Source organism: Eutrigla gurnardus, assembly GCF_963514095.1.
Source record: "Eutrigla gurnardus genome assembly, chromosome: 16".
Taxonomy (NCBI): domain Eukaryota; kingdom Metazoa; phylum Chordata; class Actinopteri; order Perciformes; family Triglidae; genus Eutrigla; species Eutrigla gurnardus.
In genome coordinates, this window is record NC_139927.1 from 6,067,385 (window position 1) to 6,091,762 (window position 24,378).

General features: G+C 42.3%; 1 protein-coding gene across 4 annotated transcripts; it reads right to left on the reverse strand.

Moving 5' to 3' along the window:
- LOC311027286 (triadin-like) lies at positions 1-13,789 on the reverse strand. Of its 4 annotated transcripts, none has more exons than XM_084031233.1 (6): positions 13,420-13,785; positions 7,495-7,697; positions 3,089-3,121; positions 1,491-1,538; positions 1,144-1,305; positions 1-151 (listed from the first exon to the last, which is right to left on the reverse strand). In XM_084031233.1, exons 2-6 carry the CDS (start codon positions 7,682-7,684, stop codon positions 129-131), a joined length of 456 nt encoding a protein of 151 aa, XP_083887359.1. In that variant the 5' UTR covers positions 7,685-7,697; positions 13,420-13,785; the 3' UTR covers positions 1-128. The 4 variants fall into 4 exon arrangements, with proteins under 4 accessions (XP_083887359.1, XP_083887358.1, XP_083887361.1 ...); XM_084031232.1 differs by lacking the exon at positions 3,089-3,121 and adding an exon at positions 5,487-5,528 and having other exon boundaries at positions 13,420-13,781; XM_084031234.1 differs by lacking the exon at positions 3,089-3,121 and adding an exon at positions 5,487-5,528 and having other exon boundaries at positions 13-151; positions 1,174-1,305; positions 13,420-13,789.
- Between the last annotated feature and the right edge of the window lie 10,589 nt (positions 13,790-24,378).

A 24,378-nucleotide genomic window follows, 5' to 3' on the forward strand; every position in this document is an offset into this window, starting at 1 on the left:
AGCCAAGGTTTCAATTTGTCAGATTAGACTGTGAAACATAACTGTGATAAACTGTACATCCTCCTCCTCCTCCTCTCTCCTCCTCTCTCCTCCTCTTCACGCTTGTCCATCCTCGTCGCTCCTCCTGTTCAGAGCTCCTCCGAGTGGAAAGCTGAAGGCCAGAGGAGAAAATGAGGTGTTCATCGGTCCCAGTACGTTCATCAATCCCAGTTATTGCAGGTATAAATATTACATGGCCCCAGACTGCAGTTTCACGCCTGATATTAGCATACCTCACAAGCAATAAATATTAAGCTGCCTGCATAACATCATCATATATTTTCTCTTTCTTCTGTCTTTCTACTGATGTTTTGGGCCTTGAATCTCCTCCTTTGTAAATTATCGGCTTCTTATAATACGATAACGTGTATTTTTTTCCTCAATCTGGAGTGTCATTGAAGCTGTTACGCTGCTCCTCCTTTCCAAGCCTATTTTTAGTGTTTTTTTGCATCCGTCCACCACCTGTTCACACTTCTGCCTGCTGCCTCCTACTCACTCCGGCTGTAGCAAATTAAATATATACAAAGATGCTGTGGCTCACGTTTTAACATTACATTTTTTTCTTATACGAACAGAGTTAGTTGTGAGTTATTCATTAGTGTGATATTAATTTACCGTTAAGAGTCAAAAGCAATATAATGCATTTAAAAAGCTGAGCAAAACTCAAAGGACCACCTTAAGGCCAGCCCGCCTTAAGTGTGCCTGAGCCCCAACTCCCCCAATTTAATCAGCAGGTGGCTGACAAGCAAGACACCCCATCCCTTGTGTTTTTAATGGGCTGTTGCTCCTGATAATTGAATAAAGAAGATGATAGGAAGTTTGTTTTATGCCTTAATTTATTCTCACAATTAAGCATGTTAAAAGGGCGTCACATTCATTACAACTCTGTTTGTCAGCGAGTGATTATGTTATCTGGATTATCACAACATGCATGTAAACTGCTTTTCAATGCATTTCCATGCTGAGCAAAAGTAGTTCTATAATTAGACATTTTAACTATTCGTGATTTGCGGTGTGTAAATGTCAGCCATAATAATCACAATATGACTTATGAATCATCTCGGTCAGTAAATGGTTAGTTGGTATGAGGTGATGTTCTCTTACATGTGAGCGGTTCGGTTAGCTGGAGAATACCTTCCTCTTCCTCATCGGGCGCCACCAAACTGGCTGCAAAAGACCACATCATCTCCAACCAGTCGGTGCTCTCCTGAGCTCGGACCCCAGCACGGACACCGGCAGGGCTGGATTTGATCGGGCGGAAACCGCCTAAAAAGAGGAAATATTTACAGTTACTTTAAAGAGCTCACACTGGTTTGGAGCCGGTTAACGACGTGGGAAATGTGTTTGCAAGTTTTCCCACAGCAGGTTTGCCAGAGAGAGAAATAAGGATTTCATGTTAGATATATTTCAATCCAGTACTAAGGAGCGAATGTGATATGTATGATGCTTGCCTCTGGCCTTCAAACCTCTCTTGGCGATGGCAGAAGGAGGAGGGAGACCTGAGGGGGAGAGAAACACGAGCACAGCGTTAACGGAGATGACGGGGAGTGTAGAGGAACACAGGTTAGATCAAAAGCTCCTCTCATTTCTCAGGTTTCTACATCCTCCATCCCTTTCATCGCCTCCTCTTTGTCCCTCCTAAGACGGGAGCGGAGGAGGCGAGGAAGCGATGCCGGGAGAGAGGAGTCGACATTGGACAAAATGAGGCGTCGGCACATTTTAAAGCGATGCCGATCAAATATCAAACACGTCTGTCTATTGATTGGCCTGCCGCTGTTTTTCCACCATCTCTGTCAGACGAACATAACTTTTAATTGGATTCGAAACATTGGCCTCCCTCATAGCTCCTTCTGGAAAACCTCCTCTCTCCTCCAGGTGTATTTTAGCAAGTTGAGACATCCCTCAACATGGCGCTGAGAGTGATTACGAGGTCGCAGGCGGGAGGAGAGAGGAGGCCAGGAGGCGCAAAACTGAGAAACGAGAAGAGTGAAACGTTAAAGAAGCAGAGAGAGAGGGAGAGAAAAACGACACCAAACAAAAGGAGAGGGTCCGTAGAAATAGATAAAGTCACACAGGGAGAACAATGATGGTTGGCCTTCAGCATATTTTCAATCATTTACAGCCACGAAGCTTTAGATGTATACTGCTTTGCCAGTAAAGAGAAATAATCCAAAAACACACGATTCATTGGAGGACATGCTGGATGAGAACACAGGCAACAACTCAACCGAGTTTTCCACAGCAGCATTCAACATTCCCGTCTCGGGTTTATCAGTATTTCCGTCACTGGCATCGTCTGTCTCAACATATTTAGTACGCTATGAAGTCGGCTAGTAGCATCGCTCCATGACTTTTGGTTTCCACTGCAGGATAAACTCAAATAAATGTGCTGCTAAACAAATGTTGAATAAGGCAACCTTTGTACAGTGTTCCTTTGCTGTAATTAAAGCTTGTAATCTTGTTATGATCAAATAATACGAATGGAGCTTGGGTTGCCAGGTTTGTGTTTATCCTCCTCCAGTAGCTTTTCGTCTGTCTAGCTCTTTTATTGATCAAGCTTGATCATTTTATTCCAGATCTGTCTCCTGGAATGATGTTTTCGAGGGGGAAACATATTTTGTTTACTTTTGATGACAAATATTTTACAAATGAGTCCGTGTTCGAGGTAGTTTTGTAGGAGACGGGATCAATATATAACGGCTTGGTCCCAGCTGCTGCTCTCAATAATTGATCTTTTTAAAGATTCCCTCTCCCAGGTGGAAGAAGCTCTGTGCCCGTTTGCTGCCCGGTGTGGAGGAGAACGTACAGCCGATCCTCATAAACAGCTGATTAATGCGCTGACATTTCTCTGATTGGCACTCCAGGCAGAGACACCAGGAATAGAAGCCCCCCCCAACTCTCTGCCATCCTTTTATTGCCGTTGCTAATTCATTCATAGTCTCTCCACTTCCACTTTACCTTCCTCTCTCTCTCTCTAATTCATTCTGTCACTGTTTCTTCTATCTATTGTCTCACGCTTACTTTCAGGTGTTTCTTTTCTTCTGCTTACCTCTCTCCACCTTTACTTTTTTTTCTTCTACTCCTGCCGCCACATCAAAGTGATAAAACACAAAGAAAAGAGATTAAAAATACAAATTGTGCCGCAGAGATTTAAAAAAAAAAAAAAAAGTACAAAACCCACGGAGGCTCTGAAAAAAAAAAACCCTTCAGAAGAAAAGAGAATTAATGAGCTAGAAGAGAGCTGGATAAGAAAAGTGAAATGATACAGAAAGTTTTGTTATTATTTATGAAAACAAACAAATGCATCTGTCTCAGACTAAGTAGGGTTTCTTTTCAAGTATGATCACACGCTTAAACAAGTTGCCTCGTGACTGTTTGACCAATAAAGAAAGAACAAGGTTTCACAATGAGACGACTAATTAAAGAGTTGGCAGTGTTGCTGCTTTGTCTGTTTTTCTATGGCGCCTAGTTGTGTCTTCCACATCTGTATCTACTTCTATTCTCTCTCTCTCTCCACACACACGTACAGCTCTATCTCGGCTCTTTCACCAGAATTGCATTTATTCTTTATTGTCCAGGAACGTCTCCTCGCTGATTCATTTACACACACTGGCCTTTATTGAAATGTCATGATGGTAGAAAAGCTCCGTGATTAAAAATGCAGCGCGGCATTTTATCAATGTCAACTCGCAAAATGTTTGCTTCAGAAAACGGACGATTACTACAACGTGCAGGGGGGAACGCTTTTCAGGGGCCTTTCCTCGCTATCCTAAGCCCTGGAGAAATGTTCCCTTGGCTCACAGAAAAGATTTGTAACTTTTAATATATATACAGTATATATATCTGTGAAGGGCATATATGAAACCTCATTCTGGGACTCTGCATTCTGTTTTCTCTGTTTAGGTTTACTTGGTTATCATGTAAGCCAGATGAGCGTATTTATCTCATCTGCTTCAACAAAATAAACCTGCAAAATTGCCGATTGCCTTTGATTAAATTTGAGATCTCAACAGGCCGGCAGACTTATTGTCATCATAAGACACAATATTTGCAACCCAACACCTAGTGGCCTATTTTAAGCCTGTGTGTCTCCTTCGTCATCGTGACTGTTGGCAGGTCCAGAGGAAACACAGATATAGGCGACATGCAATTCCACACCAGTCACACACAATTTGAATTGTCATGCGGTTGAAGATAGCGGCTGAGGACACACAGACCGGTGACAAATTAAAAGAAAAAAAAAAACAGGAGAAATGAGTGAAACGTAAAACAAATGCAGCTACTCTCACACAGATGTCTTGTTCACTCATGTGAGAGATTTTGGGAGGGTCGTGTCAGGAATGAGGAAATGAGGAAATATGTTTTTGGAATAATGGTGTTCGTGCCTCCAGGAGAGTTTCAGGAGATTTGGAAGGATTTACTACAAGTAGAAGTTGTTCTGGAAGCAACAACTTCCTGTGACTTTAATTTGCCACCCGAGGCTGGATGAGCACACCAGAATACATTGTAACATAGGTAAATAAGTTAAAGTCCAGGCAAAGCAAATATCAAATATGAATAAAATCAATATGTTCGGAGATTGTCACCTCACAGAAAAATGGGTTATTGACCACTCAGCCAAATTTAAATGATATGAAAACCGGTGTAATATGTGTTTAGAAACAATATTATAACATACCCGGACTTTAACTAGTTTTTACATCAGGAAACAATGATCAAAGTGTAAATCAACACTGAGCACAGTTCTACCCCAAATCAAAATATCTTTAATGTTTCTTACCTAGAATGCTATTTATCAATCTTGATTGATTTGTTGTGAGTTAAATAGCAATACAGGTGAGCGGGAAAATCGATATTTTTAATTTTAAGGTGAACTGTCCCTTTAAGATAGCACAGCTATTAATCTAGTTGCGCAATTTCCCGCGAGGAAAACAAAATTACTTAAAGATGCAAATGCCCCAAAATTTGCAGAAATGTTTAATGATAATACATTTTTAAGGATGATGTAAATTTAGGTTTAGCCAATTCTTTTCTTTTTTTTTTTTTTTTTTTTAACCAACATTGGCAACATTAGTCCAAAATGGAGGACGCTTCCTCCATTAAAGGGAAAAGATTTGCAGACGTTTATGAATCAAAGGTTCAAAAAGACTTCTACAATGGAGCTAACAAGCTTGCTAACTGACAGCAAGAATTAGCAGGTCACCAGGTTAACAAGTTGACAGCTGGGGGGAAACATTTGCAGGTGGAACGTTTGACCAGTAGAGGGCACCAATGTTTGTGCTGACTCAGTGATGATTTGCCCTTTAAAATGTTTCACACGGAGGCTCACATCTGAAATGCTGAACACGACATAGATCATGTAAATCTGCATCGTCTCTGTCACAGGCAAGACTCGGGGACAAGCGAGCAGTGCAGCCAAACTGTTAGAGACTTGTTGTTGTTTTTACCAGGAGCTAAACACATGGGGTCGTCACAGTATGATGTGCACTCTTTGGGATGGGATGGCAGGTGATTGACAGCATGACGATGGGGGAAGAGGTGAAGGGTTGGGTGGGGGTGAAGGAGGGAGGAGAATGGGGAGAGGAGTTAAAGATGAGCGTGGCAGGACTATCCGGATAGTCCAAATACGTGGTGAATGTAACGGTGGGAGTGATACGGAGCAGTAGAATTGATAGAAAGATCATTATCACAGTAAATGGTAAAGGTAATTCTTTTTTTTTAAAGGTCCATTATTATTTTTATTACAAATTCATAAAGTTAAATATAAAAGTAGTAGCTAAATCATTGTAACTGTATCGATTGAACGCTGTCTAGAAGCATTTCACACAATTTTGAACAATCCATGTGTAACGTTGCCATTAAATCAACCACAGAATTTGAAAAGTTTGAGGCTAATTGTGTGCAACTTTAGCAGTAAACTCTTCATGTTTTATGGTGTAAATGAGACAGCTTTAATTTACGGATCGGTTTTCACATTCTACACTTTAAACGCAACAAACATGTTGACCGTTCGAATGTTAACGTGCATATTAATGCACGCTGGGATACAGAATGAATCTCATGACAGTTGGTTAGCATATAGCTTAGCATAAACAGGAGGAAACAGCTAGCTTGGCTCTTCCCATTGGCACGTGTAAAGCTCAATAACGAACACATCATATGCTGTTTGTTTAATTTGTAAAGGAAGTTTTAACACTGTATTTTTCCCCTACAAATTAAACAACTAGATACAACACTTTAGGCAGATATCGCTACCTTCAGACAAAGCCAGGCTGCGTCCCCATCATCATGCTAAGCTAAGCTAAGCTAACTTGCTGTAGACTAGCCCATATTGTAGCTTTACATTCAGCAGACAGGTATGAGGGTGAATTAAATGCATTTCCCAAAAGTAAATAATAACAGGATTATAATCACATCATAGCAGCATTTTGAGTCCAGTGTTTTGATTAACAACACAGATTCTTTGTTTACTAAAACATCACGTTGAAAAGTGCAGCTCAGTTGTCTCTTGATTTCTCCTGTTATGCCACGATCAGACATTTCTCATTATCACTAGATATGCCTGAATGGGTAAGCGTACGCCTGATCGCGGCGCCAGTGAATAGGCAGCCTTAAGCAGCACTGAAGAAATGTTTGAAGGAGATCTTGAACGCTGCATTCTTGCGTTCTCGGGGAAATTCACTTCCTGTCATCTCACAACAACGAAGTAATTAAGGTGTGATCACAGAAAAAAGAAATTTGATCACTCGAGGCAATTAAGTTATGAGCTGGAGATAATAGGATTAATTATAAAAAAAAAGATGTGGAAATAAAGGCGCTCTCAGTTGCTGCAGAGCAAAGGATGGAATTTTAAACAATTATATTAGATATTAATATCCTCACTTTAAATGAGATAAATACACGTTTTATGACTGTGTTATTAGTATACCTGTTAACGAGTTCTCTTTCAATCCATTCTACCAGTGTATGACATGTGAGTGAACATGAGGAGGAGTGGCTGGGCCTCGTTATGTACACAGCTGTATTCCTACGCCGGTACATAAACCGCCAACTGGATGTTAGAAGTTGAATGTAAGAAAATGCACTTCTCATAGCGGTTGTTTCATTTCCGATACATCTGTTGAGTGAAGGGGAAACACTCGACACACTGTGTGCTACTTTAGATGCAGCGTTAAAGCAGCACAGATGTGTGCGAGTGTGTCCCCCCTAAAACTCAACACATGGACGCTGAAACAGATGACCTTCATGAGAGCACGTCCACTTTTGAAGTCTGCTTCAAAAGTGTCTGAAAATGCTCGGATGACGTATGGGTGTGTAAATGATGTGGGAAAAATGGGGATAAATGAGTTGTCATTACTTGTGATGGAATTACAATCATTGTTGAATGTTTCACTTAAATGCAGATAATCTCTTAAACATAAAAATAATGATAAGAATAATTTTTAAAAATCCTACCTGTCAGAGTTTTATAGTCGAGGAGATCGAAGAGAACGATGGCGACTCCCGACCATGTGATGATCAGAGCCACAATCAGCAGCCAGGCCATCGGGGAGCTAAAGGTCAAAATGACATCGTCCAAAAATGTCTTCTGATTGGTCCGGGCCGGAGGAGGGACCGCCTCCCCGCTGTTGGGTTGACTGCTCATTGGTGAAGAGGAGCTGAGGACGGAGAGAAGGGATGGTTGCAGAGAGAGAAAGGGAATTGGGATGTAATCAGGAAAAGAAAGGAACAAGATGAAGAGAGCGACGTAGGGAGGTGAAGGAAAGTGGAGAAAAAAATGCTATACTTACAAATCACAATAAAAAAAAGAAGAGTTGAAACCATGATCAAAACTCACAAATAATCTTAGCTAATTTTTTTAAGCTTACTGTTTTTATAAACATGTTTAAAGGTGCAGTTTAATGTTTTGCTTCCAAACAGCTTACATCAGTATTTCACAATATGCCCTTTTAACTGATGATCATCGTGTCCCTGTTGTCCATTAAATAATAAATATCCCACAGTTTAAACTTTTTTTTTTTTTGCTGAGACAGTAGATTTTGAAGCTTTCCAAAATTGCTGATCCCAACTATTAAAATTATCAGTATCCATAAACATCTCCAGGAATTAGAGGGAAATGCGATTTGCATCTGATTTGGAAGATTATAGATTGTGCTGATGTGCAGCTTTGGTGGTAGATCGGTTCCAGGAGGACACGTGGAAAGACAACCAGCATTAAATCAAACCTGTTGCAAAATTTCAAAAAGTAATCGATAAAATTGGGAGTCATTTTGGGGTGAGAGGTCAACTTTGATTAGCCAAGACACAGGATTCTATGCTGGCGTTGATACTTTACGCATAATATCATAGCAATATCTTCCCACTGCAAATTCACCACTGAGCCCGATTTGGGTAACGTTAATCTGTATATTATATCATATATATATATATATATATATATATATATATATATATATATACACATTCACGTTGTATGTTGGATGTCAGTGAATCATTGATATGATTATCTCTGTCTGAGGATGAGGAGGAGAGATATGAGGAGAGAACGACAATACCCGAGGTGATGCGGAGATTAAATTCCATCGTAATTTGAAAAAATATGATCTACAAGACAAATTACTCGTCTGAAGAAAGTTTTCATCATCGCATGGCAGCAGGATCGTGCGGCGTAACATGATTATGTGCCCGCGTTAGGTTGTTTGTGTTCATTATGCGGCGTGAGGCGATGAACGCCTGAGATGATTAATTTTCCTTCTGTTCCTCTGCCTGTCTCTGACACGGCTTATCTGCAAATATAAAGTGATAGCTACGCTGTTGTGGAGATTTGAATTAAAATAGGGACGGACTCTCTTGGATGAAATATGACCTTTTTCAAGGTTATTAACGCGAGCCTGAAGGATGCGGCTCCACGTGAGTCCTACACGCCACGCTGGTCCAGCTGAGGTATTTAACGCCGTTCATTATGACCAAGTCGTTGACACAATTAGGTGACGCCTGAGATGCTAATGGTTCTCATCTTCACTTTCAGTTAATAGAAGCTGAGTGTCAATCGGTGACAATGTCCCCCTCTCTCCTCATTATATATGCACCTCAAGGCTCACTCTGGACTTTTTTCTCAATGTATTTCCTTCCACTTGAGTAAATGGTCCACATTATAGGCTGTTATGTAGCCTGTGCACTCAAAGCCAGACAAAGTAGACCAGACTATTAAACAAGTGGATGCAGCAACAAGTATTAGACCGGGATTCAAATTGCAAGAGCACTTTTGCACGGCCATATTAACTAACCTTTGAGGGAGCCTGAGGGTAAAATATCTCCATCCACCCCGACCTCGGTGCACGTATATCCATCACATCTTTATTTAGTTACTAAAATAATTAAATCTTAAACGAGGTAAATTAGGAAATTAATTGATATTATCAGATATTATCAAGTTTATTGCTGGCATTGTAGTGATACTGATACTTTTGGCAATGATGTTCAATGATATAAAGCTGCTTATATTCAGGAATGCCTGCCTGCCTGTCTGTCTGTCTGTCTACCTACCTACCTACCTACCCACCTACCTGCCTACCTACCTGCCTACCTACCTACCTACCTACCTACCTGCCTACCTACCTACCTACCTACCTACCTACCTACCTACCTACCTACCTGCCTGCCTACCTACCTACCTACCTACCTGCCTGCCTACCTACCTGCCTACCTACCTACCTGCCTACCTGCCTACCTGCCTACCTACCTGCCTGCCTACCTACCTACCTGCCTACCTACCTACCTACCTACCTACCTACCTACCTACCTACCTGCCTGCCTACCTACCTACCTGCCTACCTACCTACCTCATGAACAATTGATGTGTTTTGATTCTATCTATCTATCTATCTATCTATCTATCTATCTATCTATCTATCTATCTATCTATCTATCTATCTACCTACCTACCTCATGAACAATTGATGTGTTTTGATTCAGCGGCTGCTCTCAGGCTGACCTTTCTGTTGCTGCATTCAGATAACAAACTACAGAATCAATTTGGCATAATTCTGCCCACGCACCCTTGAATGTGCATCTGTGTGTGAGTGCAATTCAAGAAAGCGAGAACCATTGATCTGGCGAACAGCAATCGACATGTGTGTCATTTCCGAGGCTGAGAGTGCTACTGTGAGTGCGTGGCGTTCTAAGCGATATAAAAGCTGACCACGGATCCCGTGACGCCCTGGCAATGGCCAGTCGGACCAACACATTGATCCACAGTCGCAGCGTTTGTTACACTGACGGAAGGTTGGAACACAGCGTGAATGTAATCCGCAGCGGAGGGGAGAGGAAAAAAAACGATCCACTTTTCCTGCAAAGCATCTCGTTAAGAGTTGAGCATTAATACCGAGCCCATGTTACACTAACACTAACTAGCAAACACTTTCCCTCGCAGCACGCATGTTTGTGTCCTGATGACCCGGTCCACCTGTCGGCACCACCGAGTGCTGAGCTGATCTTCACACACAAGGACACCCACTGCTGCTGCTGCTGCCTCCACACAAAAGGAATGAACAGAATTAGAACGATGTGGGTGTGGGCTACCGACCGGTGTTTAAGGGCAAATGAAAGACGACAAAGGCACTGTGGAGAGTGTGCGTCATCAAATGCATCTCCCCTTGAGCATGCAAACTTAGAATCATGTTGGGTATTACTGGTACAAAGTAAACAAGTACATTTGAGTATTATAGTCTAGTATACTTTTGAGTTAATGCAGCGGATATATTCCACTTCACTCCCGACAGCTGGAGTTATCTAATGTAGTTACTTTTCAGAATAAGACTTTACATTTAAAACATACGATAACCTTATAGAATACAACACATTGTCATGTTTCGGATGTTTATAAGTTAAATCATACCAAACTTCCTACATGGTCTCATCCAAAAAACAGTTTCAAGGTGCAAGGGGGTGAAATTTTCTTGTAAAATTGGATTTAAGGTAGATAAAATGACCCCCACCGTGACCAACTACAACAGTAGGGGTAAATAGGTGTCATAAGGGTTATTTTTCTTTTAGTTCAACTTAATTTCAGATATGATTTTGTATGCAGGACCCTTTACTTGTGTATCCCTGGTTTAAATAATAACCAGTCATTAGAAGGTTAACATTGCTAAAAGCAGTGATATCATACATTATAGGTAACTTCATAGTTTTGTGAAATAATGTACTAATGGAATAATATAACTGGTTTTCACCATAAAAAATAATTATTGTAACCAAACCTCTTAGGCGTCACGAGGTTTCCAGCGTCCAATAGTTGACCGAGGGAAAGTGAGTTCACGGAGGTTTTGTGTACTTTAGCGTGAAGTTTACCGTTAGCCGCTAACATTAGCGCTAGCGGCTAGCGGGGAGATTAGCCTTGCTAACCGCGGGAGCTACTTGTTAAAACAACTCACCGTTGGGTTAAAGTGTCGTGGAGATTGGTGAGCTGTCTGATAGCGCCCCGAGCTACCGGAAGGCTCGGGGCTCCTCGCTGCCGCCTGCAGCGGCGCCCCGAGCAACCGGAACGCTCGAGCTAACTTGGGTTAGCCACCAACGAAGATTAGCCTCGCCTCGCGCGAGAGTGACGCTGCGGACTGTGTGTACGCGCGTGCAGGGCAGCGGGACCGTGACGCAGCGCGTGTGAATACAGACGTGAGTACAGTTAGCTTCGGCTAACGAAGACCATACCAGCCCAGAGGGAGCGCTAACAGGTCTGCAACGTTTTGTTTGTATTTTTATTTATATTATTTTAAAGAGTAATCTGTGTTTTAGTGTGGTCCAGTGACGGGTCATCTCAGTTTATTATATTATATCATATTATATTATATTATATTATATTTCAGAGTGCAAACTGTGAAGGGGCTATTTGCTGTGGGTGTTAATCCCACATCAGTGGGGAGTGTAATTGGTTATTGCGCTACAAGAAGCGTGGTGAGAATTCTGTGCTTTATAATTTTTGATTAATACATTTTTAAGGATAAAGGATTAGTTGATACAGTGTAAGTCAATTTAAAGTATCACCATCCTATGTTTATATTCCCTCCTTGGTAATGTAATTATCCCGTGTATAATACAGAATCTTTGTCGCATACTGACTCAGTCTCCACTCACTGGGTATTTTATGCAGATTATACGTGCAGAACAGTTCTTATTTACAATAGTGTGATTTAAGGCTTAACAGGTGAGAACCTACCCTCGAATCCAGGTTTAAATACAACTCTTTCCCCTCAAAAAAAGGGTTACACTTGCAATGCAGTATGTTGGCGTGTTGTATACTACTGCTTCATGACTTGAAATATCACCTCGGCATCAGTTCAGTCAAAAGCATGCAGCGTTTTTGTAACAGAATACGATAAAATACATATTATTATTAGTGTGAAAACAATGGTTTGCATGTCAACCATTAGTCTTCATTATATTTGAGCAGTTACATTATGGCACTGTCAGAAATGCTGGTAAAAAAAAAAAAAAATGAGAGAAGAGAGAGAAACAAAAAGTCATTGATCATTAAAAGATCACATCAAAGCACATTCTTTGAAAATACAGTTGTTTCCGAGACGCATGTGAGAGCTCCCAAGATGATATACAGGGAAAAGACTTTCAACTCCTCGAGCCCCTAAAATTGGAACAACTTGACTGAACTGCTAATAATTTACATCCACACTGAAGCCCATATCTGTGTTAAGAAGGCATAGACACTCGCGCATATTGTTTAATTTTAAGGGGTCAGGTTGGAAACCATACAGTTTAATGTTTGCGTAGGAGAATGAGGCGTGAAATGTGAGTCCCAGACAAAGGTCCTTGAGCAAAATGTTGCTTTTTCTATCAATTTTGTACTGACAGCGTGTGGGAGTTAACACCCTCATTAACAGATCAGCAAAACATGGTTTGTTTATCTCTTGTGTTGTTTGAGATGTGAGTACTCAAGTAACAAATCTACTATTCTACGACTAATCTACTATTATATCTGCAGCTGGAAATGGAGCAACGTTTAGTCATGAAGGGGGAAAAAGGGGATTTTAAAGGTTATTTCTGTCTACAAATGGTTTTTTTTATACATCACAATGTGAAGAAATTAATGGGATTTAAGTCATTTCAAGGGGGGAATTATTCAATATCTTATAACAATTCTTTGACTATAACATTGAAATGTTTTAAGCACCACTGAAGTTCTCCACCTTATAAAGTTTGAGAGCATGCCCGTAGTAGCAGTTAACGTTTAGTAGACATTTTAAATGGCAACCAAAAGATTATACATGCGTATAGACCTGGAGCGTTCGCTAACGCCAGTATCAGATCATTATTATGAAGTTCAGCCACAGCGACATGGATTTTTTCATTTATTTTTTTTTACAGTACCTTGGGCTTTGAGTTTGCTGGTCGTTCAGAGATAACCCCTCAGTCCTTCAAAGGCTCTGGAAATGAACCGTTACCATAGAAACGTGCGTGCAACGCCTTCGTTAAATCCTGCTTCGGCCCCAGACGATTGTGAGAAATGAGAAATACGGATGGAGGCGGCGTTCAAAATCCAGCAGCAAAAAAGGCACACGGCTGTTGTAGCTAAGCTGGATCACAGCAGGTTCTAAAAATACACTTAAATCTTCACCCCACAAGAGAAAAAGGGGGAAGGAAAGCCTTTTTTATTGTTTCTTCTTGAAGGTTTTTAGCGTCCAGGAAGTTCTTGAGTGAAAGTTTCTGAGATTCTGTTGCCTGTTGACTGCTGGAGAGAGAGAGGCAGAAAGAGAGAGACTCATAGAGGGCAGCAGGGAGAAGGGGTTGACCTACTGAGGAGTCACCCCCCCTGCTCTGGGAGTCCAAAATAGAGAGATAGCAGAGGTGAAGGGAGGAGGAGATGGTAGAAACAACGGAGCAACGGGGGGTAAAAGAGCTCAAGATCAAGGGATGGAGAGGAAAAAAGTGACAAGAATGAAGTGAAGAGATGGGAGGTCCAAAAGGTCTAACAGCTGATGTTACATCAGTTTTCCTCCGCTGGGAGGCCCATTACTCCTTTCCTGACCTCACTGACCTGTCCACTTCACTTTAGTGTGATTGTTGCTCCTCCAATCACAGCAGCATCGCTAGTTTTTAACCCAACGGGAATCACCTTGTGCCCTCTACAAAAAAACTTAAAAAAATAAAAAAAATGTTAAATTTCGAGATCTCCCAACCGTTCTAAGACTCCCTCCAGGGGGCGGATATTCCCTCCTACGTGCCCCGCCTTGTCATACAGAGGTCAAGGTGAAGAGTAAATAAGGGAATAAATACCTAATTGAGCCCCGTGCGAGTTTGCAAGTCCTCACGCAACCTGTTTTTTTGAGGCCCAGCTAAAATGAGGGCCTGTGTGTGTGTGTGTGTGTGCAGTAGGAAGGAGTAACCCGACCCCCAGTCCTGCCCGGAGAGCCTGCGCTGCGCGGGCTATAATTAGAGATACAGACAGCAGCTGGTGGACTGTGTTATATATATTGGGGCGCAGAGAGGGGGCTCAGGGCTGGAGGACATCTCACACACACACACACACACACACACACACACACACGCATGCAAATCATTAATATTTTTCTTTGGACTTAAAAAACGCCGATGCCCCCATATTTCAAAATGATATAATAACACTAAATAAATGTTTAAAATAACAGAATTGGTACAACTCGTTTCCACATTAATAACTCAAAGAAGAAATTAAAATGGCGGCACCTTCATTTAAATCTTAATAGAGTGTGGCAGGAATGAGTCCTAACACCTGGAAATGAGTTCCCTCGACTTGAAGTCAGTGGGGGGGGGGGTTTAATGGGGTTTTGGTTCGATGCCTGAAATAAAGTCACAGGCATTTTATGCGTTTTGCATGCCGTGCGTATTTTCACAGCAGTGCTACTGCTACGACAACGGGGAGGGGATTACAAAATGAAACAGGAAGTGAACACTAAGGTTCGGAGAACATCCAAGGGAATGTTTCTTCAAGGATTTCAAGGTTATAGAGGCTGCCTCGGGGGTTCCAGCTACCTGTTTTTCTTGCAAGCGGATGCAGGTCCTGAACCAGTGGATGCAGGTCCTGAACCAGCAGATGCAGGTCCTGAACCAGCAGATGCAGGTCCTGAACCAGCAGAGGACGACGAGGACATCGAGTCTGTGATTAAAACAGAAGCAGTCGCACATCAACCACTCGTCTCTGCAAGAATCTCTGCTTCTTCCTGATTGTCTCACCCTTCTGTTTGACTCCCCCCTCCCTCCCTGCTTCTCTGACTTTATGTCCTCCTTCCACCCTCACCCTTCTCCATCTCCCATCTTTCTTTCCCTTAACCTCCTGCTCCTCTCTGGCTCCCTCCCCTCTCTTCAGCTCCCAGAATCCCTTCCTTGCCATAACTCTTCCTCTTCTGTTTTCACCTCCTGCTCTTATCGCTCTCCATCTCCCTCCACCACACGTGTCCCACGCCGTCTTTATTTCTCTCCCGCCCCAAACACACACACACACACACACACACACACACACACACACACACACACACACACACACACACACACACACACACTTATTATTAAATTAGTAATAATGTCACCATGCTCGCTCCCAGGAGGCCAGTGTTATTGACTTCATTATGCAAATGTAAACCAGCCCACAGCTATACTACTGATGGGATAAGATACACACACACACACACACACACACACACACACACACACTCACACACACACTCACACACACATTGTTTGTTGGCTGCATGTGCTGGCAAGGAAAAAAAATCTTGCTGTTTCAGTTAATTATGTCAACCAGGGGAGTTGATGTGTGTATTAACATGAAATCTTCTGAATCCAACGGCCCTGGGGCTTTTTATATCCGTCTTGGAGTGACAATGCCTTCCTATGAAATAGAATAGAAAGGAGCCAAAAAGCTTACAATTAACTTTCATGAACTGTTAACGGGTACAAATTGTAAGATTAAATCACAGACAACAGCCAGACGGGACAACGTCATGGTAACGACCTGCCAATCACAAGGCAGCCACGCCCTAAAGCATACCCTGTTTAACCGACTCTATATGGGACCATAATTTACTAGATGGACATCATGCTGGATTGAAAAAGACTAGAGACTCTCGGTTGAGATCATAAACTCATGTTTAATATGTTTACTGAGATAATAAATGCTAGGGTCGTCTTCTCATAGACTTCTATACAACCAGATAAGTCGCACCATGAAGTTCAAGGCACTTCTTCCTTGGCTTTACTTTTCAGACCTGGACGTTGCCACCTAGCAAAAATATATATTTAGAAATGAAGTTAGCAATATGCAAACTTTAAAGAGCGCATAAACACATAATTGTTTATTTCATTCAGACATTTTGATATTTCTGGGCACCCAAATCATTTAAAAAAAGCCTATTTTTCCCATTTGTGTTGGCTCTAATTTGTTTTCAATGCCAGCTCTGACAAAAAAAAACATTTGGCTGTGAACATCTCTTCATAGAAAAAACAGTCTCGTAGGAATGCAAGCCAGGTGGATGCATCCAACACGTACCTGAGTGGCCCGCCTGCCTTCTGCACTAATTTAGTCTTTGCCACTCAGCCAGGAAGTGATATTTCTGTCATCTGGACTCTGATCTGCCGGCCGTGCACTTCCTTCTGTCCCGATGGCACTCGCCGGTCGCCAAACCAAACTGTCTTGATGCAAGTTCACAGACCTGCAACCTACTGGCGAGTGTACAGCACACACACACACACACACACACACACACACACACACACACACTTGCAGACAGTATTGGCGAAGGCCAGCCAGACAGATGGAAAGACAGCAGAGAGCAACAAGGAAGTGGAAATTAAAGCCACAGTGTGAGGAAGAACGATTACACGCACAGTGAATGAGTGTATTTACCAGACGAAATAACTCTGAGGTCAGTTATCATTTCAACATTATTGTCATTTTATTGGTAAATATTTATTGTTGAACTTAAAGCGAGACATCTGTAATGAATGGCTGATTGCTTTTAGAAGACCTGGCAAGGTTCCATGAAGTCAACAAAGCAATGACTTAGTGATAACAAATAATGATTCTTCCACCAAACAAAGTAGTTCCCCAGCAACCTGAGCAGAGCACAGCCTCTCTGATACGTTAACGTGGTAACAACGAACCATTATCTATGATGAATTTGATGAATTCTATTATGTTTTAATCACATCTGTTAATCATGATGTCACCCCTTCTTATCGCGTAAAATAATTAGTTAAAACCAAACTAAATAATAACTAGAGTGAGTGAACTGACTCACCGGCTGACTAATGATATAAAAACGTGTATTTAACAGTTATTCCGGGAGATGATGCGTTCGCTTGACACCGTCTGGTCACATTAGGAATGAGAGGCCACGCACCAGACAGCTCATGCATTTTTAACCAATCAATATCCTCCTTTTTACATCTCTGCCACCTTCTCTTTCCTCCACCTGCTTCTTCTTCTCGCTTCCTCTCTGGTTTCATCTTTCTGTTGCCGTTTCTCCTTGAGCAGTTTATTAATTCATCTGGTCTTCTGACTCCCGTCTGTACATCGAGTCCATCTCCAGCCACGCTATCGCTCATCCGTCTGCTGCTCTCTATCGTCTGAGTAAAAGAAAACACAGGACTCTCACCCAGCAGACCGCTGTTAATGTGCTCAAACTAAAAGCAAACATTTACATTTTGTCCCCCGAGTTGTAAGCATCGTGACTCACGTGAGTTATGTCAGTCAAGTTAACGCTTCTTAACTTCCTGTGAAGGACTTTTATTTTGAAAAGACACCCATGCATGTAACGAGCATATATTAACGCACGTCGAAAACTGAGGCTAGAGGGGTTCATAGTGCGAAGCTTTGGGTCGGTATTTGACTCGTTTGAAAACGTATTTTCTACTTTGTCGTTTCTGTCTAACACATCATTTTGGATTCAGTTGCCCAAGTTTTGGGATATCGGGTCAATTTCTTCTGCAGCTGCAATACAAAGCAGCTGAATTGGATTGTGTTTGTGGTGCTCGCACAGGCTGAAAAATGATCCTTAAAAACCTCCCATTTTTCCGAGGATGGGTGATACCATAAAATGTGGTTAATGCGAGGGCCAGTTCAATGCATTCATTATTAAAAGCAGCTAATGCATCATTTCTGGGCTACTTCTGAATATATTTGAATCAGCACTGAACAGTACGACAAACTTATTAGACATTTCATTTCACTGCGAACTCCTTCATCACGACAGCTATTGTGTACATTTCATGAACTAATGAGGTGGTCGCTGCACAACAGCAGCGGAGAAGGAACCAGCACTGAGAGGAGCGTTGGAGTGCCACAATGTGAACTATAATTGCTGCTCATATCCGTACTGAAAACACAACGCTGCATCTGTAATATCACTACTTAGTAGATCGATCCGCCCATCACGGCCATGAACGGCTTTAATTGGAAATACTATGACTATTTCTAGGGAAAACTGTTGACAGTGCGTTCTAAAGATTATGATGGGGAGAAATGGGTCCATTGATTCTGGAAAGAGAGGCAGATATTGATTTTTTTTCCCCCTCTTTTTTTTTATCTTCAATGTGACTTTTAAATGTTGTGGGTACAAGAGTGAGAGCCACAGGGAGCTCCTCTTAATAAGACATGAGACCCCCTAAAAACATGATCTGTGACATTTTGGAAGGTCGCTAAAATATTGATATTTTTTTTTTGCAAATGCATTTGGATGTTTCGAGGTGAGGAAGTAGAATGAGGAAGCTTGCCGTGCTCTGTTTTTGATTTAATGCTGAATTGTGTTTTGAGGCTGTTTTGCCATTTCACCTGTAGGACACCACTCACCACTGGCCTGCTGTAGAGGTATTGTAGTGACACAGTGGTGGGCACCGCATGTTAAAATCGTTCTACATCACTATTTTTCCGACGGCAGCAGAAATGACAGAGACCGACATTTCGAAAACCTTGAAAAAAAATCTCAGAGTTGTTTTCGAAAATCACAACAAAAAGGAGGCAAATATTTTCATTCAGTCATTCGGGGGTGAATGTATGAACACATGAGGCTGGGACACAAACACACCTTCAGTCAGCCTGGAAGGTGAAATGATGCCGTAATTCTGAGACAACAGCAAACATCTATTTCGTTCTTAAAAGTGCGGATACAACAAAAGCGGAGGAGTGAGTGCTGTCATTCTGAATATTTTCTTTTTCGTTTGATAAAAAGAGCGACAGAATGAAATGTATTGCATAGAAAATTGACCCGGGGCTGGATTCTGATAATGGGAGTTAAAGCTTCTTGTGATTTACATTATACACTTAGGCTCTGCTCTGGATAAATATATGACAAAAGCATTGAATTGTATTGAGCTCCCGTGAGCTACTGCAGCAATATCCAGGTCTATTAGCACTCACAGTCCCGCCTCCGGGCACACACACATGACTGAGTACTTGCACCTCCAACACACACACACACACACACACACACACACACACACTAAAGTCCAGCCTATTAAAAAGGAAAAACACTTCCTGAGACAAGCAACCCAAATAAAATGGAATTAGGATGTGATTCATGACATTCATGTCTACATCGAGGCAACAACGAAAACATGCACACATTCTGAGGCTTCCTTTGTTCTGGCATGGCAACCATTAGAAGCACTCCACTTACACTTTACTTGGGCTTTTTTTTTTAGGGGGGGTAGTTAGTGCTGCTGTTTATTTCCCTTCTTCTCTACCTCTACCTTTCAAGGTACACACAATAAAATGTCAAGGACGGAATTTAAGTGGAATAAATTCGTTCACTTTGCACAATTTGCAAAGTCAAATTAATCAATAAATAAATAAATGCATTTTTTTTGTTGGATACCTGGAAGAAAAAGGGACCGTTTGCCTTCAGTCCCTGTCGCAACGTCTTGTATAAGCACAGTTGGTGGTAAGCAGAAACCAGTGGGACGCCTACTGTGATCCCCCTGTGCTGAAATTGGTTAAAATGACACCTTACATTGTGCGTTAATGAGATTGCGTTATGATTTTGAGTGAGGAAATCAAAGATGGGGAGTTTTTCTTTCTTGATTGCTTCCTAAATTGAAATTTGTAAAATGCGTTGTTTGCATTCAAGATGAAAAAAGACCGCACCTAACCATTATTCCCATCCGTCCGTGTCCCGTGTCCCTCCCCAACGTTACATGGTGGTGATACGAGTCTTGACCGGTTCAGTCACTGGAACTGATATTCCACATTCATATGGAGGCTGTTTTCAGCTACCTGGCTCTGCAGTTACAGGAGATAGTTTTCAGATTGGGCGACATGGAGGAGGTGTAGCATGTCGGAAGTGGCAGAAGGCCTGTGTGTTTTCCTGCTGCATGTGTGTGTGTGTGTGTGTGTGTGTGTGGGACTGAGATAGGCTGGCAGCAGCAGGCATCTGGTGACATCTGGTCCACACAGATAAAGTAAGAAACACATACTCACACTCTTACTATCTGGAAGTAGACATAGCCTCCCTCTCTCTCTCTCTCTCTTTCCATGAAAATCTCATTCAAATTAACTTTATTGACGGGATGCATGTCCATGAGGGCCGGACAACTCCATCTGCTGATGTAGATTGTGTCATTTCCAAAAAAAAAGAAGCTCCAGAGTGGGTCTTGTGCTTGTTTCCATGTCTGAGAATGCACTTTTTGGTGTATTAATCATAACTGCTTGCCTATAGAGCATTTATCATCCATTAAAGCAAATGACGTAACAAATCAGAAGGATTTAACGGTTTATTTGTCACCAACTTATGTGTTGTGAAATTCAATTTGGCGTGCTCTGAAAGTTGTGCTAAAAGTTTCAGTTGCGAAAAAAGTGTCTGAAATAACACAATTATAAGGCAAATAGGCAAAGTAGCTCTTATATGAATTTAATAACTGACATTTTGTTGATTTCAGAGGTAATATGCCATTTAAACTCTCTGACATTTAGTTATTTGAATGCCAGCCATTATTTTCATTCTAGGTTTTTTTACTTGCAGATCATTTTTGTGATTCATCATTTCATTTTTTTTGGTCTATAAAATGTCAGAATATAGTAAAAATATTCATTACAATATCCCAGAGCCTAAGCCGACATCTTTTTAATATCTTGTTTTTTTTCCAAATAACACAAATACTGACTATCATAACAGATTCACATTTGATAGTCTGGAACCAGTGATTAAAAAAAGATTATTCCTTTATTTATTTATTTTTGGTGATTAATTTAACAGCAATCGGTTAATTCAATAATTTCATTACTTTTGTGCTATTATATCACACTCAGAATGACACCGATTTACATACATGGACGTGATGTGTAATATATCCCCCCTCCCTGACATGATGACAGACCTCTGACCACCAGGGGCCTCAACCCTGGGTGAACCACGGTCCCAGTGGTCAGAGGACGCTGGCCATAGGCCAGATTGGCCCACGTCAGTCACCTTTGTGAGGGAGCAGATGATGTGTGACAAAGCGGAAATTAGAGAGGCTGGTTATGAAAGGTAGGGAAAGAAAAGAAAGAGAGGTGGCTGGACGTTGAGGTGGGTGTAATAAAAAATGGCGATGCTGGGTGGAAACGAGGGCGGATGGATGGATGACTAAGTAGGTAACATGATAAATAGAAGAGGGAATGGCTGGATGACTGGGTGGATGCTTTGACACATGGCCCCCGGGGAATCAGCCATTATACACGCCACTGTCACTCAAGATTAGCGGCATAATTAAACTCCTGTCGCACTGCGAGTGCTTGGTGTGTGTGTGTGTGTGTGCACGTGCGTTGCATCTGAGCGTGTGTGCGTGTTGTATTCCTGTGTGTGTGTGTGTGTGTGTGTGGGAGGGGTTGGACTGTGACAGAGATTGATGGTGAGGGGAAAGCAGGCCATTATGTTGTATAGCTAAAGCAGTGATAGCCTTTACACCTCTGTGTCTGTTTAAACTGCCGGCCACTTCATAGGTGTGGCACAAGTGACCCCCTCCTACACACACACACACACACACACATATTTTCACACTTAATTGTCTGTTTTCCAGGAGACTTTTATTGCTTCAATACTTTGGCTGTGTAGTCTGCAGCCGTGTTGCCTTCACTGAACTCCAGCCACTGTAGGAACACTGAGCTTCTAAGCTAAATCAAGATGTCATTCATAAATGAAGCCTCTGAAGCGTTAACCCAAGGCTCTCTCTATGATAAATGATGGGTCGTTGTGAGCAATTTTAATGGGCGAGCTACATGAAATGTTTAAATACTTTGCCCCCCCCCCTCCTCCCTAAATAATCAGCCTCAAGACTCTTATTCACTGTAACGGTTGAAGGCCACGTTCTCGAGCAGCTGCACGCCGACCAAAGCTCCATCTCTGTCTGTTAGTGAGTCTCAGTGAGTGAAAAGAGCCCCGCCGCTCCCCTGCCGAGCGGAACATCAGCCTCATCAAGCCGGCCAGAGGCAGCGACAACAAGGCCGGAAGTAAGAACCTACGTCCTTCAGCATAAAAGCACAAGAGTCCTCTCTTTAAAATATAAAGTGTATAGATGCAAATAACAGAGCACAATAATAGATGCAGAACAAGCTTGATTTATCAGGTACCAAGCCCCAGTAGGACGAAAAAGCCTACAATTTTAAGAAACTAGCTTTCAGCATACACTAAGTAACATCTCTTTTGTCAATAAGGCTACTTCATTTTTAATTCTGCAGTTTTTTTTATTGCAAGGTACAATCACAATCCAGCACAAAGTTGATGCACAACTCACGTACATGTTGGCCGGACCAATACGGGAAGTTTCGGCTCAAGATGCAAGTGCAACACGGTATTTAAATGTCCAAACTTTTTGAACCTGACCAGAGAAACCTGATTTCAGTCTGACGTGCACAAGTTTAAGAAAAAAAAGGGGACCTGATGCTCAGATGATCTGTCAGACCTGGTCCAAATAGGGATTTTCTCATGTGATGTTAATGATCAGAAGTAGCAGCAAGTGTACTTGAATCATTGGAGGGCTTCCCCGGCACACCTGAGAGATAGAAGAGAGATAGAATACAGTCTGGGTCCCAGATCAGGTCTTCATTAACCTTGCAGCCAAAGCAAAGATATTTACTGAAAAGGGAAGTTATGTGAAGAGGAGATAGTGTCATATCCTTGATCCTTTGACCTACATTATGTATGTCAAATGAATTATGTTAAACCAGGTTCGTTCCCACTGTGCGCTTTTATTTTGAAAAGCAAAACCGGAACAGCTACGTTGTTTCGCGGTGTTTGACTTGACAGATGGCAGGCGCGAGACGCTCCTCGCGGCTGTCTCTCTCGGTCCGTTGGTCCATCCCGGTTCCCCTTTGTCTCCGCTCTCCCCACTCCTCGAAGACGACCGCCGAGACGAAGACACAAACTTAGCCGTTATTCCGCCCGTTTCGCGTCACGTACGTTCCGTTCGGAGACTTAGCTCGAGCCGAAGTCTCACCCGGAGTCTCTCCATCCGATGTGGACATGCTTTTCTCTCTTCTTCTTTTTTTGAACGGTGTAGAGATGAGTTCGCTGTAACGGAGGAGGCAGCGGAATCAACCGACTAACGGCTGACTGCCCGGCGGCGGCGGCGGCGGCGGCGGCGGTGTTGTGGAGCCGACGGGGAGATGAACCGGAGGAGGACTTGTTAGCCGACAGGAGACGCCGAAATCATCCTCCGTTTGCTGGCGACACACCGCGACAACCTAGCAAACAATTTCACCCGAGATACAAGCGAAAATATATTGGATTGTCACCGCGTATTTGGAGATTTTATGTCTTTTTTTTTGCGTGTTAACGGTGTGAATGAAAGGATGTTGCCGCCACATGCCCGTTACTTCCCCTGAGAGGAGAGGACCAGGACTACGAGGAGGCAGCAGGGACCACTTTCACTTGTTTTTTTTCTTCTTCTCCACCCTCAACAAATTAGGCTGTTTCAATCAGTCTAATCCGAGTGGTGCTTAATCGGATTATTAAACAAAAGAGCATTTTATCCAGAGAGGGGAGGAAGGGGGGGTATCTATCTATCTGATACCACCTTATTTTAACAGTCTTTCCAAGGGTCTACTGGTTTCTGTGACGAGGATGCGACGTGATTGTAGACTTTCTAGTCCGGCTGGTCCAGAAGCACCTGCTTGGACGTAATTTGAGATTCACTGTAAGATTTCAAGGTTTGCGTGTCATAAATCTGACTTAATTCTGATGAAAATGCACCACACCACCTGATTGATCTACCAGACTGCCGAGGAAAGGTCCCTCCATCCGTATCAGGAACATACTTGTGGACTTGACTGCCATCTCTTGATCCCTGACCCCCCCCCACATGTGCTAGGAATCTAGTGGA

Excerpts from the sequence above, each read along its gene's own strand:
- LOC311027286 (XM_084031232.1), bottom strand. The coding sequence starts at position 7,684 with ATGAGCAGTCAACCCAACAGCGGGGAGGCGGTCCCTCCTCCGGCCCGG. Across the intron at positions 1,539-5,486 it reads CCCCATGTGTTTAGCTCCTG|GTCTCCCTCCTCCTTCTGCC; the intron begins GTAAAAACAACA and ends TCTCCCCCTCAG. Across the intron at positions 1,306-1,490 it reads GAGAGGTTTGAAGGCCAGAG|GCGGTTTCCGCCCGATCAAA; the intron begins GCAAGCATCATA and ends TCCTCTTTTTAG.